The sequence below is a fragment of the Rana temporaria genome, chromosome 4, assembly GCF_905171775.1.
Source record: "Rana temporaria chromosome 4, aRanTem1.1, whole genome shotgun sequence".
NCBI classification, from domain to species: domain Eukaryota; kingdom Metazoa; phylum Chordata; class Amphibia; order Anura; family Ranidae; genus Rana; species Rana temporaria.
In genome coordinates, this window is record NC_053492.1 from 310,513,923 (window position 1) to 310,534,157 (window position 20,235).

At 44.5% G+C, this 20,235-nt stretch overlaps 1 protein-coding gene across 2 annotated transcripts in view; it reads left to right on the forward strand.

Annotated features, from left to right (window-relative positions):
- GINM1 (glycoprotein integral membrane 1) overlaps positions 1 to 20,235 on the forward strand; it is a 71,616-nt gene that overhangs the window by 23,194 nt on the left and 28,187 nt on the right. The window contains exons 5-6 of one of the 2 annotated variants that reach the window (XM_040350596.1): positions 12,565 to 12,724; positions 17,880 to 18,010. In XM_040350596.1, coding sequence (XP_040206530.1) covers positions 12,565 to 12,724; positions 17,880 to 18,010 — 291 coding nt within the window. Of the gene's footprint in view, positions 1 to 12,564; positions 12,725 to 17,876; positions 18,011 to 20,235 lie in introns of both variants that reach the window. The other variant, XM_040350595.1, reaches the window with a different exon arrangement.

The following is a 20,235-nucleotide window of genomic DNA, read 5'->3' on the forward strand; positions in this document are numbered from 1 at the left end:
GCCTACGGAATGGATGCTCTTATAATTCCCTGGAATCGGTACTCGCTGATCAATGCATTTTCTCCGATCGCTCTCTTGCAAGGGCTACTTTGCAGGAGGAAATTCCAGTAATCCTAGTGGCCGCAAATTGGCACAGAAGGCCCTGGTACACAGAGATCATAAAGATGGCGGTAGGAAGACCTTGGAAGCTTCCGCTTCGTCACGACCTGCTGTCGCAGGGTCCAGTGTTCCATCCTTTTTTACAGAAGCTAAATTTGACGGTCTGGCTACTGAGACCCACATTTTGAAGAAACAAGGAATCTCGGGTCCAGTTCTTTCTACACTCATTAATGCTAGAAAGCCAGCCTCCAGGCTTATCTACTGTAGTCTGGAAGGCATATGTTTCCTGGTGTGAAACCAGAAGATGGAATCCTCAGAAGTATGACATAAGTAGGATTCTCGCCTTTTGCCAGTTAGGAGTGGATATGAAATTGGCCCTTACTACCATTAAGGGTCAACTATCGGCTCCATCTGGCGTCTCATTCCCTAGTTCGGGCTTTCATTCAGGGGGTACTGCGGATCAATCCGCCAGTCAAGTCTCCCTTGTGCCCATGGGATTTGAATTTGGTATTGTCGGTGTTGCAAAGGTAACCTTTTGAACCTATTCGCCATATTCCTTTGATCCTTTTGAGCAGGAAATTGGTCTTTTTGATTGCCATCTCTTCTGCTAGAGTATCAGAATTGGCATCTCTTCCTTGTAAAGAGCCTTATTTAATTTGTCACAAGGACAAGATCGTTCTACGACCCCATCCTACCTTTTTACCAAAGGTGGTATCGGCATTTCATTTAAATCAAGATATTGTTCTGCCTTACTTTTTTTCCTGATCCGCGGACAGCGGAGGAAAAGTTATTGCACTCTCTGGATGTAGTGAGATTAGTTAAGGTGTATCTGCAGGCAACCTGTTAAGGCGCACTCGACCAGAGCTATGAGTGCTTCATTGGCAGTGCATCACCAGTTTTCGATGGCTCAGATCTCTAAAGCTACAACTTGGTCCTCAGTCCATACATTTACCAAATTCCTTTCAAATGGATGTAAGATGACATGAGGATTCTGCCTTCGGGCGTAGTATGCTGCATGCAGCGGTCTAGGGCTTCTTGTCCGTTAATGGCCTGCTTAGATCTGTGTCTCCCACCCTTCATTGAGCATTGCTTTGGGACGTCCCACTACGTAATGAATAGAGGCTCTGTGTTTTGTGGTTTATGATAAAGAAAATAGAATTTTTAATAACGGCTTACCTGTAAAATGCTTTTCTTGGAGTACACCACGGGACACAGAGGTCCACCCCCCTTCTTATGGGAACCTTACTGCTTTGCTACAAAACTGAGGTACATCCCTTAGGGGAGGGGTTATATGGAGGCGAACTTGTGTTCATTGGTTGTGCCAGTGTCCAATCACCTCTGGTGACCATACAACCCACTATCTAATGAATAGAGGCTCTGTGTCCTGTGGTGTATTCCAAGAAAAGGATTTTACAGGTAAGCTGTTTTTAAAAATCCTATTTTTCCCCCAAAAAAATGCGTTTGTAAGACCGCTGCGCAAATACGGTGTGACAAGGTATTGCAATGACTGCCATTTTATTCTCTAGGGTGTTAGGAAAAAAATGTATGTTTGGGGGTTCTAAGTAATTTTCTAGCAAAAAAATATGTTTTTAACTTGTAAACACTGGGCTGGATTCAAGAAGCAATTGCGCCTTTGTAACCATAGTTACACAGGCGCAATTGCTTACTTGCCCCGGCGTATCGAATGCTCCTGATTCAGGAACCTCGTTACGCCGACTGCAGCCTAAGATATGCGCGGCATAAGGCTCTTATGCCCGCATATCTTAGGCTGCATTCTTGCGATGGCCGCTAGGTGGCGTTCCCGTTGTGCTCAGCGTATAGTATGCAAATTGCATACTAACGCCGATTCACAACGTTGCACGAGCCCTGCGTATGCAGTTTACGTCGTTTCCGTACGGCGTCTTTCGAGTAAGGCTGCCCCTGCTATTAGCAGGGGCAGCCAATGTTACGTATACCCGTCGTTCCCGCGTCGTGAAAATTTCAAATTTACGTAGTTTGCGTAAGTGATTCGTGAATGGCGCTGGACGCCATTCACGTTCACTTTGAAGCAAATGACGTCCTTGCGACGTCATTTGCCGCAATGCACGTCGGGAAAGTTTCCTGACGGAGAATGCGCTCTACGATCGGCGCGAGAACGCGCCTAATTTAAATGATTCCCGCCCCCTACAGGATCATTTAAATTGCGCGCGCTTACGCCGGGCATTTTGCTGGCACGCCCACGCAATTTACGGAGCTACTGCTCCGTGAATCAAGGGCAGCGCAGTAATTTTGCGGGGGCGCAGGGCAAAAACGTTGCCCTGCGCCTCCGTAAAAAATGCGCAATTGTACTTGAATCTAGCCCACTGAGTCTGAAAAAACACATTCTCAAATGGGTAAAGCAGGGCGGGTTAGGTTAAAAAAAGTATCTCAAGCTTTGAACATCTCACGGAGCACTGTTCAATCCATCATCTAAAAATGGAAAGAGTATAACACAACTGCAAACCTACATGGCCGTCAACCCAAACTGACAGGCCGGACAGGTGCCTTTGCAGGAGGCTATTAGGAAAGTAGGGGTGTTGAATATAATCGATGCATCGATGCATCGCGATTCGGGGGCCCCCGATTCGGCATCGATGCATGTGGCCCCAATAATCGATGTCGGGTGACGTCATCCCGACTTGCCCCGCCCCTCCCGGGAGATCGCTCCGAGCGCGTCTAATAAAATACCCATTTTGCATTAAATGCCGCTATAATACACTATATGGCCACTGCTGCATGTACTTTTTAAAATACACAGTGTTTCATACTTATATTGCTGTCTGTATATTCCGGAATCCTCTCATGTTAGCTCCGGCCCGCCTCTCACCTCCTACGTCTCAGCCCCGCCCGCCTCTCTTCTCATCTGATAGCTATAGTGCAGTCGGTGGGCGGGGCTGAGAACTCCCACTGAAGTCGGGAAAGAGGAGAACGAGTGGTGAGAGGCGGGCCGGACAGGACAGTCACATGTGCGGAAATATAGAGAGCAGCATACACACAGAAACGAAGGTATGAGAAGCTGACTGTATATATTTTAAACAGCACATGCAGCAGTGGCCATTAAATGGTTTAGAACGGCATGTATTGCAAATAGGGGATTCTTAATTACAGCAGTATTCTTTCTCCTCCTCCATGTGCTCTATGTTGACATTTCTCTGGTGTCCTAAGTTTGCACATTCCATTGTGTTAACTCCTAGTGTGCTGGAATGTGCGAACTTGGGAAGTCAGGGAAATTTCAACACAGGAAAAACTTTTTCTAGTAGAAAAAAACACTGCGCAGAATACAGAAAAAGTGCTGCCAGGTACCAAAAATTATAGATACAAATTTAAAGCTAAGTGAAAAAAAGGGGAGGTACAGCGCAAAAAACTAATGTAAAAATTGAAAACCTGCACATGAGGCGCAGGTTGATATGTTAGTGGTAATGAATTGATGACACTAGAAAAAACAAATATATATAATCAATGGTTATTGGATGTAACATATGAAGGATAAACCCAATAATTATGACATATAGCTGGGAAATCTTCAGATAGTGCAAGAAAAAATTCTCTCAACAATACGTGCCAAAAGATGAAATCAATCAAAGAAATCCAAATAAATATGGTGACGTATGAGTGGGTGAAAAAAATCTACAAATAATGATCAAGTGAAAAGCTGTTGAATTATGGGTTTATCTTTCATATGTTACATCCAATAACTATTGATTATATATATGATTATACCATTGATTATATACTGGCAACATAATTCAACAGCTTTTCACTTGATCATTATTTGTGGATTTTTTTCACCCACTCATACGTCACCATATTTATTTGGATTTCTTTGATTGATTTCATCTTTTGGCACGTATTAGTGCAAGAAAAAATTCTCTCAACATCTGAAGATTTCCCAGCTATATGTCATAATTATTGGGTTTATCCTTCATATGTTACATCCAATAACCATTGATTATATATATATTTGTTTTTTCTAGTGTCATCAATTCATTACCACTAACATATCAACCTGCGCCTCATGTGCAGGTTTTCAATTTTTACATTAGTTTTTTGCGCTGTACCTCCCCTTTTTTTCACATTCAAATTTCAACACAGACAGTACAGGGAACTTGCTGTGAATTATAATCCCTCCAGACCTCCCAGCAGCCACATTTGTATATTCCTGTACCCTGTAGTGCACTAATCACTTTTTATAGTGGAGTTCCACCGCTTTTTAGTTTAGTAAAAGTCAGCAGCTACCAAAAGTGTAGCTGGTGACTTTTATTAAACCGACACTTACTTGTCCCACGGTCCAGCGATGCGACCGCACAGAGCCCCATACCTTTCCCCGCTCCTCTCCTCAATGCCATCATATCTACTGTGGGCACCCGGCCATGATAGCTTACGGCTTCATGGCCAGGCGCGCACTGTGATCTGCCATTGGCCAGCCAAACTTCTGGGACCTGTGTCCCAGAAGATCGCTGGCATGGAGGGGCCACCTAGGGCGACAGAAGGAGTCACCTAGGCAGCCAGGACAGGAAGTCCCACTAAAAAAAGGACCCCCCCCCCAAAAAAAATGATATGCCAAATATGGCATGTCAGGGGGCGAGGAGTGCTTAAAGGAGAAGTTCCACTTTTGGGTGGAACTCCACTTTAAGGGAGTGAGGTTATTTTTATTTAAAAGCAGAGTTCTGTAAAAAAAAAATATTAAAAGTCAGCAGCTACAAAAAAAAAGTATCTTCTGACTTTTAATAAAAAGACACTCACCTGTCCCACAATCCAGCGATGTTGCCACCCGAACACTCCATTCTGTCCACGGCGCTGGCAATACTTCTGTGGGCATCCGGCTGTGACAGCTTGCAGCTTCACAGCCAGGTGTACATGTCTCACTGCGCTGTCCTGCATAGCTGGGCAATCTTCTGGAACCTGTGATGTGTCTCAGAAGATTGCGGGGAGGAAGGGCCACCTAGGCGGCCCAAGCGGAAGTGAGAGCCCGTCGGTAATCGTGATGCATCGTGATGCATCGCCGAATCGAATCGAATCGAATCGTGGACTTGATAATCGTAATCGCATCGAATCGTGAGACAAGTGAAGATGCGCAGCCCTATAGGAAAGATGGTGGCCTCTTTCAAAGGCTGTCCCTTACGCCCAATTTCATTCAAGACTACTTCAAGGCAGTATCTTAGCCACCTGGAACAGGAAGATCCAAGCTCTGGATTTACCCAATGCGCCTGTCTCCACAAGTGCACCAAAGCTTCAGTTGGTGGTTAAAAACTAAGAACTCGCGGAAAGGTAGATCCTTTCTCCCAGATCCTTCTTCTTCTTCTTTTTTTTTTTTTTTTTTTTTTTTAACAATAAAACAGAGAGCAGGAAGTGCACCTTCCTTCTTTCCTTTCAACTAATGAGTAGGGGGGGGGGGTTCAGAGCACACCAGTTGATGTGTTCGATTTGAGAGACACGATACATTCAAGTAGAAGTCTTCCCTTACCAGAACAGAGGGGATTTGTGAAGATCCATCTATACATGAGACACCTGAGAGATTAGGTTCATCTTTGTGATGGTTATTCACTCCTGCCTGTGTGACTCTTTACCATACGGTATTTGGGTCCCCAATTCCTGGTAAGCGCATTATCCTCATCCACGGCAGAGGGATTGACATGATGGATTGTCACTCCAAGCACTGTTGTGGATTTTGATTTTATATGGACACTTTCTTGATGGCTCTTTGTGGAATTGCAGTAAAATCCAAATCCCCAGCAATTTTGCTGGGATTTCAGATTTTTTTTAAATACCCGTCTATAAGAGGGGGCAGGGGGTGGGGAAGGGGGGCCAATGGTCACTGCTATAGGGGTAAGGGGTGTGAAGGACTAGCATCAAAGGTAGAGCTTGAAGGACACCGCCACTCGCTGGTTCTTCTTTTTAAGGGCTTTGGTTGCCCATTTTTATTAAAAGAAAAGTTCAAAACAAAAGGTTTTCCCTCGCATAGGATTTTCACCGTCCCCACAACATAATGGTAAATTCAGCCTCCTGGCTTATACATACAGCAATGCTGCTCAGGCCTTCCACTTCAGGCACTCGTCTGTCTCCTACAGACTAATCATTGCCAACACTGTCCATTTAGATAGCAGCCCCTCACTGCTCTGATCCTCAGACTCGGGTCTCTGGCTTCTCCAGTGCACAACTGCACTCGTCGGGAGGGTGGAGCCCAGAACCCTGATCCTGACTCTATCAGGCCCACACACACCTGAACAATCAGTGTGGCGTTGAGTCTCAAAACCCGGATCCCTAAGAAATCCCCAGGCTCCAGGTCCCAAAGTGGACTTTAGTAAATAATGAGGAAACTGAAAAGCCAGTTTCCTCCAAAACAAGCAAATACACTGGAGCCTGCATGGTTGAGAATCCTGTATTCGTACACAGGTGGGGTACCACACTACCACAGGTGGCTAGAGGACACTACTGTGGGGGGGGGGGGGTGATGTGATGGGCAGTTGATGACACTGCTATGGGGGGGCCTGCCAAATAGCACTATCCTCTGCCCCCTTCACAACATCCTACCCTACCCCCACCCCCATAGCAGTATACTTTGCCCCACACCCCCACAGTAGTGTTCTCCTTTTTTTCCCCATATCAGTGTCCTCCACCACCTTTTCACATCACCCCTTTTTCCCCCATAGAAGTGACCTCTGGTCCCTCTTCCCTGTCTACCTGCCTGAGGTCGACCGGTAGACCATGATTGACTGGTTGCCAGCCCCCAATCTATAAGGAAGCCAAAGGTTTCTTCATCATTCATCCACCAATTTTTACTCTTACTAGACTGTGTAGGTTTAGCCCCCTATTGTCTAAGGAATGTTGCAGATTGAAAACCTCCTCTATGGCCCTTTTTAGATGGATGTCCCAATCGGGTCCACTTGTCAGTTTTTCAGGCATACCTAATCGGTAAGTCTATTCATCCCTATGGACATGGGTGTAAATGGCCTTGCGTCAATTTACACTTGTTGCCTTCTGGGTCCAGTCAGGCCTGCTAAAATAAAACGGGAGAGGCTCTTCTGTTTAGGCAGAGCAGATTTGAATTTGGCAGTTGTAAGTGGACAACGGAGTCTGTTTTCTCCCAGCCCCCCATAGACCAGAACTCTTCAGATATTGAGCAAACACAGATGCATCATCCAGCCGCTCTGCTCCAATCAGTAGGAAATCAGCCCACAGATCCCCCTACTGATTGTATTAGCATCCGCCCTGTGTGAAAGGGGCCTGAAGGTTTTGTTTAAAGCGGGGGTTCACCCAATGCTTTAACTGCCGACCTCCCCAATTATATTGATGCACTGCACAGAAAATCTAAAGTCAGGTAGATAACGCACAACTTGCAAAGAAAGCTTGGTACCACCAGATTAGCAGAATTGAGTGCTGGGAGCACTTGGTCTTCAGTGTATGATGGAAAGAGGGGCAGAGAATTTTGCCTTTTAAAGTCTGTGACGGATCTCGGATACCCCAGGTGGGCACATCCGCCAGACCTGTGTCTCCTGTCCTCCAAACGCACCCGCAGCCTGCAGATTCGCCATAACCAGCCCTTAACCCCTCAATCACGAGAAAATTCACACAGATGTTGAGGGTTAAACAAGCAGAGCATAAACACTGTTTATTAAATCCAAGACATACAGTTTTACACACAGTTAGGGACTCTCCCCTTAGCCTTGTCAAAGAGGGGAGGGGGACGACGAACTGAACATTTGTACATTGAAACAGGCTACAGATAAACATAATGGGGTAGATTCAGATAGGTTACGCGGATCTAAAGATCCGCTAACCTATCTGATTTACGTTACGCCGCCGCAATTTTGTGAGGCAAGTGCTGTATTCAGAAAGCACTTGCCTCAAAACTTCCGGCTACGTATCGTAAATCCCCCGGCGGAATTCAAATTCCGCGGCTAGGGGGAGTGTAGTATTTAAATCAGGCGCGTCCCTGCGCCGATTTAAATGCGCATGCGCCGTCCGCAAATTTTCCCGGCGTGCATTGCTCCCAATGACGTCGCTAGGATGTCATTGGTTTCGACGTGAGCGTAAATTACGTCCATCCGTATCCGCGAAAGACTTGCGCAAACGACGTAAAAATTCAAAACTCGGCGCGGGAACGACGGCCATACTTAACATAGGATACGCCTCACATAGCAGGGGTAACTATACACCGGAAAAAGCCGAACGCAAGTGACGTAAAAAAAAAAGCGGCGGGCGTTCGTTTCTGAATTGGCGTAAATGCTCATTGGCATATTCAACGCGTAAAAGACACGGAAGCGCCACCTAGTGGCCGGCCTGGAATTGCAGCCTAAGATCAGACGGTGTAACACAGTTACACCTGGCGGATCTAAGGCCCCATACACACGAGAGGATTTATCCGCAGATACGGTCCAGCGGACCGTTTCCACGGATAAATCCTCTCAAAGATATCCGCTGATTTCGATGGGATGGAGTGTACACACCATCCCATTGAAATCCGCGCGGAAATCCTCTGGCGATGACGTGTCGCGCCGTCGCCGCGATTATGACGCGGCGACGGGCGCGACGCTGTCATATAAGGAATTCCACGCATGCGTCAAATCATTACGACGCGTGCGGGGAATCCCTTTGGACGGATGGATCCGGTAAGTCTGTACAGACGAGCGGATCCATCCGTTGGAATGGATTCCAGCAGATGGATTTGTTGTGCAGCACAGCAAATATTCGATCTGCTGAAATCCATCCCAGAGGAGATTTCTCCGCGGAAAAAGATCCGCTGGCGTGTACACACCATAGGATCTATCCGCAGAAACCCATTTGCTGGGATTTATCTGCGGATGGATTCTATCGTGTGTATGGGGCCTTAGGCATATCTATGCATAACTGATTCTATGAATCAGTTGCATAGATACGACCGGCCGGCCTTAGAGATATGACGGCGTATCAGGAGATACGCCGTCGTATCTCCTATCTGAATCTGGGCCCGTGAGATTATGGTAAGCAGGCAGCCTCTCAATACACATCCCCTGCGGAGAGACGTCTCCAGTCTAGACCATTGTCTATGTGTCATGAACCAACACAATTAGGCACAGCAGCAAGAGGGGGGGGGATGGGGGAGAAGGGCTGCAGCATTACATTACATTATCTCAAAGCCAGCTTGTCTTCAGGTCTCCAGTATTTTCTGGGCCATAATCTGTGGGTAACAGGCCCGCCCACAGTCCCTTCCAAAACACAAAGTGACAGTGGGTTCTGTCACAAAGTCATTGTAAAGTCTTAAAAAATAAAGAGAGCAGACTGCGCAAAGGACAAACAATAACAAAAGCTGCTGAACACTGAGGGTCAATAAGTCCTAGGTCAGAGTATATAAAAAAGCAGTGCAGCGCTACAAACAAAATGGTTAAAGTCCAAACACAAATAATTTGGTCAAGATGAAGAGTGGATAAGGGTGACTTCTGGAACCTCAATAAGGTGGTCGGATGGAAACTCCTTAAACACCTGACTAGTATCCTAAGATAGTCAAATGCGCTGTCCCTCTAATGAGGGGGTATTGTAAGATGATAGCGGTGCCTCCTCAGTCGATCCTTTTCTCCAAACAGACTTTCAGTGACGGATGGTCATCAGGTATACTCTCATGTGGTTGAATGGCATGTAAAAGTATAAAGTAGACACATAGTGCTCTCCGTGTAGTAACCAAAATACAATAGATTTATTAAAAATGGAAATAGTCACAAAAGAGGCACTATATCTTAGTGCGTAGAATATGAGCATATAACGATAAAATACCAAGTAGGTGGCTGTCCTGACATCAAAAATGAAAGCCCCCCGCACGCGTATCGTCCCAAGGCACAGGACTTCTTCAGCGGATCCGCATTTGACCTGCTGCTCACCCACAGGTCCATCTGCTAAGGTGAGCGGCTTGTACTTCTATCTTAGGATACTAGTCAGGTGTTTAAGGAGTTTCCATCCGACCACCTTATTGAGGTTCCAGAAGTCACCCTTATCCACTCTTCATCTTGACCAAATTATTTGCATTGTAAAGTATTGTTTGTTTTTTCTGTTTTAAAATAACACACATGTTCTGAGTTTGACAGCAGTGAGAGCCAATGGCGCCGCTGCTGTGTGTCAACCAATCAGGAGGGAGCATCCTAGATGGCAGAGGCATTTGTGGACATCGCTGGATAGATAGAGAGAGAGAGAGAGAGAGAGAGAGGGAGAGGGCTCAGGAAGGTATTAGGGAGGCTGCAGGGGGCTGCTGCACACAGAAGTGTTTTTATCTTGATGCATAGAATGCATTAGGATAAAAACCTTCTGCCTTTACCGTCACTTTAACCACTTCAGCCCCGGACCATTTTGCTGGTCAAAGACCGGGCCACTTTTGCAATTTGGCACTGCGTCAATTTAACTGACAAAAGCACGGTCGTGCGACGTGGCTCCCCAACAAAATTGACTTCCTTTTTTTCCCCCACAATTAGAGCTTTATTTAGCGGTATTTGATCACCTCTGCGGTTTTTATTTTTTACACTATAAACACAAATAGAGCGTCAATTTTGAAAAAAAAAAATCAATCTTTTTTTTTACTTTTTGCTATAATAAATATCCCCAAAAAATATATATGTAGCGCTCACCCCTGAAGGAGCCGCTAAATAGAATAGGGATGGCCTGTTGCCTCTATGGCTCCGACGTCTAGGGTAGTTGATGAGAGTAGCAATGATGGAATGTCCAAACAGCAGGTGTCTTTCTTGTGCTTTTTATTTTTGGCAAACCGTAAAAACTTGAGGTAGATAGATCAAAGATGGGTGAGGAGGAATAGCAGATTCAGGCCTAACAGAACGGAAGCAGTCCTGCTTCCAACGACACTTTACTTTTGTCGCCACTCAATCCGGAGTGGGTATAGTGTACCTGGACAGGCCTCTCACACTGACCTGGCAGCCAGGGTATCACTCGGAAAACTTGAGGGAAACAAGTCTCTGCCACAGACCCTTCCCTAGAACGTAGATCATGGAGACTGTTCTCCTCAGTAGAATTCTTCTTGCCTGGATCTTGCTCAGGTAGTTTCAACTAGGTTACCGACTGACAGGTAGTTAACTTTCACCCCTCAGTGTCCGGTTACCTCGATCCCTGGTGTATTGTCTAGGCCCTGTTGGACCGCCAGCCTCTCTCATTGGCGCTCCTCAGACGGACTCCCCACCGAACAGCTATCTCGCTTGGGATCTCCTCAGAATTGGGGCCAAGTCGATTACTGGGGCCCCGCCACAGCTTCAAATGCTCCGGGCCAACATGGTCCCGGAACCAGGAACAGAACACCGCGTGGCACGCGCACCCCGGCCTGGTAGGCCACATCACCGGGAGCCGTGATGTGTGGTCACCCTGAAGGTGGGTGCCGCACCCGGAACTAAAGAGAACCCCGCCTAATGGCGTCTGCTCCAGAAATACCTTCCCCCAGCATGCCCCGCGAGGAAAAAACCCCTCCTGATTGGCTGCTAGCAGAAGGCACCCCAGCCTGAACTCCACTGGAGCCACCTGTCGCCCCGGGGTGGAATAGCACCTCAGGAACACAGAATGAACCCACAGTACAGCCCAGCTGAAACAGAGACCTCATTTAGACAAATCACTTGGATGAGAGCTAATTAACTCTCTCATCCCCCTTTAAATTTAAGATGGCACCTGTAGGTACACAGGCACTATATATAAAAAAAAAAAAAAAAAATTCCCTCAGTTTAGGCCGATATGTATTCTTCATATTTTTGGTAAAAAAAAATTGATTATTGATTGGTTTACGCAAAAGTTATAGCGTCTACAAAATAGGGCATAGTTTTTATGGCATTTTTATTTAATATTTTTTATTTTTTTACTAGTAATGGCGGCAATCAGCGATTTTTTTTTTTTTTTTATTTTTTTTTTTTCTCGTGACTGCAACATTATGGTGGACACTTTTGACACATTTTTGGGACCATTGTCATTTTTACAGCCATCAGTGCTAAAAAAATGCACTGATTACTGTGAAAATGACACTGGCAGTGAAGGGGTTACGTGTGCCCTAGTGAGTGATTCTTACTGTAGGGGGGGTGGGCTGTGTGTGACAAGACAGTGATCACCGCTTCTGATTACAAAAAGTGGTGATCATTGTCACTAGGCAGAGCGGGGAGATGCTTGTTTACATCAGCATCTGCCCATTCTTCCTCACCGTGAGACGATCGTTGGTATCCTTGCGGCGACCGAGTCCGCAGACCCGCGTTCAGGCTCATAGAGCTCGCGCAGGGCACGTGTCCACAATGCCGCGATCTTAAAAGGGACGGACATATATATATATATCCTCCTGCCTGTCCGTGCCATGCTTTCGACGTATATAGTCATGTGCTGGTCGGCAAGCAGTTCAATAAGAGCTGCAAGTGAGATGCTAGCTGATAACATTATGTAATATATACTTGTGAACACAATAAGAATTTACCCACAGTGTGTTTTTTATTTTTTTATTGTTTATAGGTTTATCAAAATGTGACAGAGGAAATGAAACTAGTAGTCAATAGAGATATGGAAGTACTTCAGCACATGATATCAACTGTCACTTTGAAAGATACTTTGCTTTACTCCATTCCAAGGACCAGTGATGTTTTGTTCACCTTTCCGAATATACCGCAAGCAGGTGAGCTCCACTTTTAAATAATAAATGTGTCTACTTTTTTATTAACACTGCAGAGATGAATTGTTACTTCCTGGCTGCATGCATTTTAATCTTCAGTATTTGAACATTCATAGAAATGTATAGTTCTACTTCTATAAAGGTGGTGGAGTTGGATTCCTTCTATCCCCACAAAGCACCTTCCAAGTCCTTCCTGTCCCTCCCTATCCCTCTCTTCTTTCAAGATGCACTGTATCCATCTGTTTTCTCCCATTTCTCTGAGGATTGCAGTATCGCGCTTTCTCGATGACTTTGCTGCCTGGCTACCCTACTTTCTCTCTCCTCTGAAATACTCACTATCATTCTGGGTGACTTCAACATTTGTCAATGTTAACTCCAAGCAGCAAACAATTACTTGTAGGAACCTTCGTAACTTTAACCCTTCTCTTCTGTATTCTGCTACTGACCACCTATATGACATAATCTCTCCCCTGTCCTGACCTGGCCACCTCTGTCTACAACAGTTCACTCTCTTCACTAGATACACTTGCTCCTCTAACCACACGCAGAATCAGGCCCCAACCGTTACAACCCTGGCAAACTGACAACACTAGAAATCTCAAGAGACATTGCCGTGCTCTTGATCAACTGGCGTAAAACCAAATGCCTGCAAGACTTCACCCTATATAAATCTACCCTTCTAAAATACAATTCCTGCCTCCATGCTGCCAAATAAGCCTACTTTGTCTCTCTTATTAATACCTTGTCATCTAGTCCTCGTCGGCTCTTCTCAACCTTTAACTCTCTGCCTCATCCCCCACCCCCTCTACCCACTAACTCACCCAGTGCCTGCAGTGCCTGAATGTAGAAATTCCCCAAACTCCTGTTTGTGTGGAGTGATGCCTGGGGTCCCGTACTGATAATCACTTGCATATCGAAGTGCATTGGAATCTACAAGTGTATCCTATAATTTTAAAAGCTAAGCCTTGGTCGCATGTTGTAATGCGTCCAACCTTAGTAGCTCAATAGGGAGAAAAAACTGCGCTTGTCAAAAACGTTCTAAATATATATGCGTCAAGGCAGCAGAAGAAATGTGATAAGCATATAAAGTCCAATATAAAAGTAAACTGCGCCAAGTAGGAAACCAGATATCAGGCTGGTAAAAAGCAATGATAATAGATAATATGAATAAAAGCACATTCAGTCCAATAAAAAGTTTGTAGCAGCACCACCATGTGTCAGCAAAACTTCAGTGTGAACACACCACCACCAAACTGAAAGCCGCTTACCAGAACCACCCAAACATTAGGCATGTAGACAGATTCTATTCAATGGGCTCCACATCAGATTAGCATCAGACTGGGGAGGGATCCAGGGAGCAGATCTCAAATTGCACCACATCGATGATTGAACATATCCTCGGTATATAAATAAAAACGGACCATATCGTGATACCGTTCGAAATATTTAATAAAAATGCATAAGACCTGTACTTGCAAACATCTCATGATTAAAAGCGTGTATGTATGCCGGCCGGCAATAGGAGCCCTTCCTCCTTCAGATGGAATGCGGTGACGTCAGTGTGCGCCTTCCCAGACGACGTTTCGTCATTAACAGACGTTCTCATTGAGAACATGCAACATTAAAACGGTGATCGCCCAGGACTTTAAATGAGGTGAATGCGGTTAGCGAACAATTGGCAGAGTAAATGCAGTCTCAAAATGTATTAAAATTGTCAACATGAATCATAGCCAAGCCACTGAAATGATGCATACAGTAAAAAATGTCATTACACGTACCTTGGTATAATATGTAAATTGCAAAGTACACAGGCATTAAAAGTATCACAACGCGTTTCACAAGACCATGCTCGCTTCATCAGGGGTAGATGCGTGTGCAGGACATCAAAGGCTGGATCGGACTACCCATTGCTGGATACCCAGAGGCGGCAGTAATGAGCGTCCGGCTTGGGAACTGAGGATGCAGAGGAAAAAACAAACCCAACAGAGCACAAATGGGGGGCAGACATGGCTGGGGTGAAACAGGAAGTGACAAACTGTCACTTCTGTTTCACTCACATGCAGCAGTTTCACTTTGCTCAAATTGACATTACTACTGGATACTGGAAGATCTTTGGTGACGCATTCCCACACCCCAGCCATGTCTGCCCCCCCATTTGTGCTCTGTTGGGTTTGTTTTTTCCTCTGCCTCCTCAGTTCCCGAGCTGGATGCTCATTACTGCCGCCTCTGGGTATCCAGCAATGGGTAGTCTGATCCAGCATTTGATGTACTACACACGCATTTACCCCTGATGAAGCGAGCACGATCTTGCGAAACACATGATACTTTTAATTCCTTTTCTTTTAATGTGTATTTTGCAATTTACATTTTATACCACAGTACGTGTAATGACATTTTTTACTGTTTGTATCATTTCAGTGGCTTGTCTATGATTCACGTGTGTTTGCTTGACAATTTTAATACATTTTGAGACTGCATTTACTCTGTCAATTGTTGGCTAACCGCATTCACCTCATTTAAAGTCCCGGGGTGATCTCCTCCTGTTTTTTTCCTGTGCTAGTGTAAGGCAGGGAGAAACAGCTCAGCAGCCAATGTGTCCATTCAAGCATGCCTTTGCCACATCTGTCCCAGCAATGACTAAAGCCTCATACACTTTCAAACACCTAGTGGAGCGTTACTGGGTGCTACATGAAAGATAAAGTGCACCTGGTGGAAAAACAAAAGGGAGTAGAAAAGAGAACCGCTAATTTGTAATGATGGTAATATTTTGATTATTATTTAACCCAACCCATACTATTCCTTTTTAAATGGAGATTTGCTCTGTAACCACTGGAAGGTGGTCTGTTTTTCAGATATGCAGACACCTAGACACCTTGCTCCCTTTGTAGAGCTTTGTGTATATATGGCTGCCCATATATTTTGTAAACTATACATAGAGATGGGGGTTTTCAAAACTTTGCAAAAAATCTTGACGGATTTTGCTATTCAGTGGATCTTTTTCAAATGTATATGGGATATAAATAAACAGTATGGGTTTCCATTAATGTAAACCTATAAATTAGAAGAGCAGTAAGGGGGCTGCCATTGCTGACCTCCTGAAGATGTTGGTTGCCTGGCTGTTACGCTGATCTAGTGGATTCACTAATGATTCAGAACTCAAGAATGCATATAGGGAAAGTAAAAGTAGTGTCTGAAGTTATATGCACATTTGTTCTAGGTTAGTAACTCCCAGTATCAAAGGAGAAGAGCCTCACAATAACAGCCAGGTCGTTAGAACTTCCAAAATGAGGCGTTGGTGTCATGAGTCTACAGTAATGTTCATGTCTGTCTGCTTCCCTCTCTGTTGTGTTCAGCTTAGAGACCGACCCTGTTCACCTGTCTGCTTAAGTAATCTTCCCTCAAGCATGATTCCACCCCAGCCTCTAACAAGGAACACTATATTAACCTGGGCACTGCAGCCAAGCCTTGCTGATCAATATTGTGTGTTTGGCTTCCTGTGTGCTTCTTGCCGTGTGCTCTACGTCTCTGATTCTGTTTACCGTCTTTGACTTGTTCTTGACTATCCTTGTCTGCGTCATACCCTGAACTTTGGCGTGTTCTTTGACTACCCCTGTCTGCTCATTGCACCAACCTTTTGGATTATCCCCTGACTATCCCTTGTTGCCCCAGTCTTCTGCTTCCTCTCTATCCTCCAGCAGCCTACTGTGAGCGTGAGCTGGAAGACCCTAGAGGCCGCGACCTGAAGCCAGTTGCAGTGAAGTCCATTCCCACCACTAGGGGCTATGGCGAAAACCTGCTGGCTCTTAGACTCCGTGTCCTTGGGAATCTCATGCTCTAGCTTCCAGTGGGATCCGTGTTGGTGCTCTGGAGGACCTGCTTTCCTGAATGACTCGGAGCTCCATCCGCGGCAGTCAGTGGTAAGGTCCACTACCTTAGCTATGCACTCCTGACCCCAACAGCGTGCATCTGTCATCTGGCCTCAGGTGACCTGACAGTTGGCTATGGCAGTCTCCCATGTTTTTCCCTGGAGAAGTTTCTTCAGAAAGAAAAGCGGACCTCAAAATGCTGATCATCGAATATTAGCCATCTCCCAGTCACAGATCTGGAACAAGTATGCAGATTGGGAAAGTCAGGAGTAATCTTCTGCATACATGTTTCAGGTCAGGGACTCTAAAAGCTGTTCGAATGACAGCTAGACAATAACCATTTTTAACCACTTAAGCCCCGAACCATTTTGCTGACCAAAGACCAGGCCACTTTTTGCGATTTGGCACTGCATCGCTTTAACTGACAAATGCGCGGTCGTGCGACATGGCTCACAAACAAAATTAACGTCTTTTTTTTTTTTTTCCACAAATAGAGCTTTCTTTTGGTGGTATTTGATCACCTCTGCGGTTTTTATTTTTTGCGCTATAAACAAAAATAGAGCGACAATTTTGAAAAAAATTAAATATTTTTTACTTTTTGCTATAATAAATATCCCCAAAAAATATATTAAAAAAATCCTCAGTTTAGGCCGATACGTATTCTTCTACATATTTTTGGTTAAAGTTAAAACGCAATAAGCGTTTATTAATCAGTTTGCACAAAAGTTATAGTGTCTACAAAATAGGGGGTAGTTTTATGGCATTTTTATTATTTTATTTATTTTTTTACTAGTAATGGCGGCAATCCTTTTTCTTTTTTTTTTTTTATGACTGCGACATTATGGCGGACACTTTTGACACCATTTTGGGAGCATTGTCATTTTTACAGCGATCAGTGCTATAAAAATGCACTGATTAATGTAAAAATTACACTGTCGCTGAAGGGGTTGAGTGTGACCTTGGGAGTGCTTCTGTTAGAGGGCGTGGCTTGCCATGACATGTCACTGATTGCTGTTCCCGATGACAGGGAACATTCAATCAGTGACATGTCAGGAAGGATGGGGAAATGTAGTGTGTGCACTTGCATCTCCCCATTCTTCAGGGCAGCGTGCGACCACACGGCTTGCAAATTAAAGAGGATGTATATATATGCCCATTTGCGTAGCCGTGCCATTCTGTTGACGTAAAAGTGCGTGTGGCGGTTGGGAAGCAGTTAAAGGAGAGTTTAGTAAGGACAGCTTCCTTGTTTCTCTCCAGACCTTTCTCTATGTTTGACTTCTTTTCTCCAGCAGTTGACCGTGTTCCACAGGAAACCACAAGGGATTATAATGTAAGGCAGAACACGACTATGGATGAAGATCCATTTTCAGGAAAGCTTCCAGAAACCCCTCTCCAAGCAGTGATCCCAGCTTCATCCTATAAGGTAAGGTAATGTCTGAGGATTTTGATTTAACCTTTTGAGCTGTGGTACAAATTAACAAAATCCCATAGCAGTTTACAGAATGAACAACCTTCTATGTGTGACATTTTGTATTATTTTTGGAGTCCACTTGACTTCAATAGTCCTGGAATGTTGCATACCTGTGTGGCTTCTCCTACTCTTTACATCTCTGCTGTGTGCTTTTATCTAAACAAAAACGGATACATCTCATTCTATAATTTGCCTTTGAGGTGGTTATCTCTCTTGTTGCCACTAGATGGTGCTGTGCATAGAGCATGAATATAATCTGCTCTATTGGTGAATGCGGCACTAGAGATGATAGAATGCTGAATTTACAGTATGTGTGTGTGTGTGTGTGTGTGTGTGTGTGTGTGTGTGTGTGTATATACATACATACATACATACATACTGTGTAAGATGAATGCATTCATCTGTGTTGGGTGCCTTAAGTCTAGGGTGGTCCCTTTTAACCTCTTCAGACCTCCGATCGATGTAGGATGCAATTTCAGATATATCTGGAGCCAAAACCTTAAGAACACATGTACACGATGATATGATAAGAAAATGGCTTTATTGATTTGTGCTCTTGCATCTTTTATACAGGGAGTGCAGAATTATTAGGCAAATTAGTATTTTGACCACATCATCCTCTTTATGCATGTTGTCTTACTCCAAGCTGTATAGGCTCGAAAGCCTACTACCAATTAAGCATATTAGGTGATGTGCATCTCTGTAATGAGAAGGGGTGTGGTCTAATGACATCAACACCCTATATCAGGTGTGCATAATTATTAGGCAACTTTCTTTCCTTTGGCAAAATGGGTCAAAAGAAGGACTTGACAGGCTCAGAAAAGTCAAAAATAGTGAGATATCTTGCAGAGGGATGCAGCACTCTTAAAATTGCAAAGCTTCTGAAGCATGATCATTGAACAATCAAGCGTTTCATTCAAAATAGTCAACAGGGTCGCAAGAAGCGTGTGGAAAAACCAAGGCGCAAAATAACTGCCCATGAACTGAGAAAAGTCAAGCGTGCAGCTGCCAAGATGCCACATGCCACCAGTTTGGCTATATTTCAGAGCTGCAACATCACTGGAGTGCCCAAAAGCACAAGGTGTGCAATACTCAGAGACATGGCCAAGGTAAGAAAGGCTGAAAGACGACGACCACTGAACAAGACACACAAGCTGAAACGTCAAGACTGTGCCAATAAATATCTCAAGAAAGATTTTTCTAAGGTTTTATGGACTGCTGAAATGAGAGTGAGTCTTGATGGGCCAGATGGAAGAGCCCGTGGCTGGATTGGTAAAGGGCAGAGAGCTCCAGTCCGACTCAGACGCCAGCAAGGTGGTGGTGGAGTACTGGTTTGGGCTGGTATCATCAAGGATGAGCTTGTGGGGCCTTTTCGGGTTGAGGATGGAGTCAAGCTCAACTCCCAGTCCTACTGCCAGTTTCTGGAAGACACCTTCTTCAAGCAGTGGTACAGGAAGAAGTCTGCATCCTTCAAGAAAAACATGATTTTCATGCAGGACAATGCTCCATCACACGCGTCCAAGTACTCCACAGCGTGGCTGGCAAGAAAGGGTATAAAAGAAGAAAAACTAATGACATGGCCTCCTTGTTCACCTGATCTGAACCCCATTGAGAACCTGTGGTCCATCATCAAATGTGAGATTTACAAGGAGGGAAAACAGTACACCTCTCTGAACAGTGTCTGGGAGGCTGCGGTTGCTGCTGCACGCAATGTTGATGGTGAACAGATCAAAACACTGACAGAATCCATGGATGGCAGGCTTTTGAGTGTCCTTGCAGAGAAAGGTGGCTATATTGGTCACTGATTTGTTTTTGTTTTGTTTTTGAATGTCAGAAATGTATATTTGTGAATGTTGAGATGTTATATTGGTTTCACTGGTAAAAATAAATAATTGAAATGGGTATATATTTGTTTTTTGTTAAGTTGCCTAATAATTATGCACAGTAATAGTCACCTGCACACACATATATCCCCCTAAAATAGCTAAAACTAAAAACAAACTAAAAACTACTTCCAAAAATATTCAGCTTTGATATTAATGAGTTTTTTGGGTTCATTGAGAACATGGTTGTTGTTCAATAATAAAATTAATCCTCAAAAATACAACTTGCCTAATAATTCTGCACTCCCTGTATTAAACTATATTCAGACAAGATATGGTTAAATAAAGCATGTG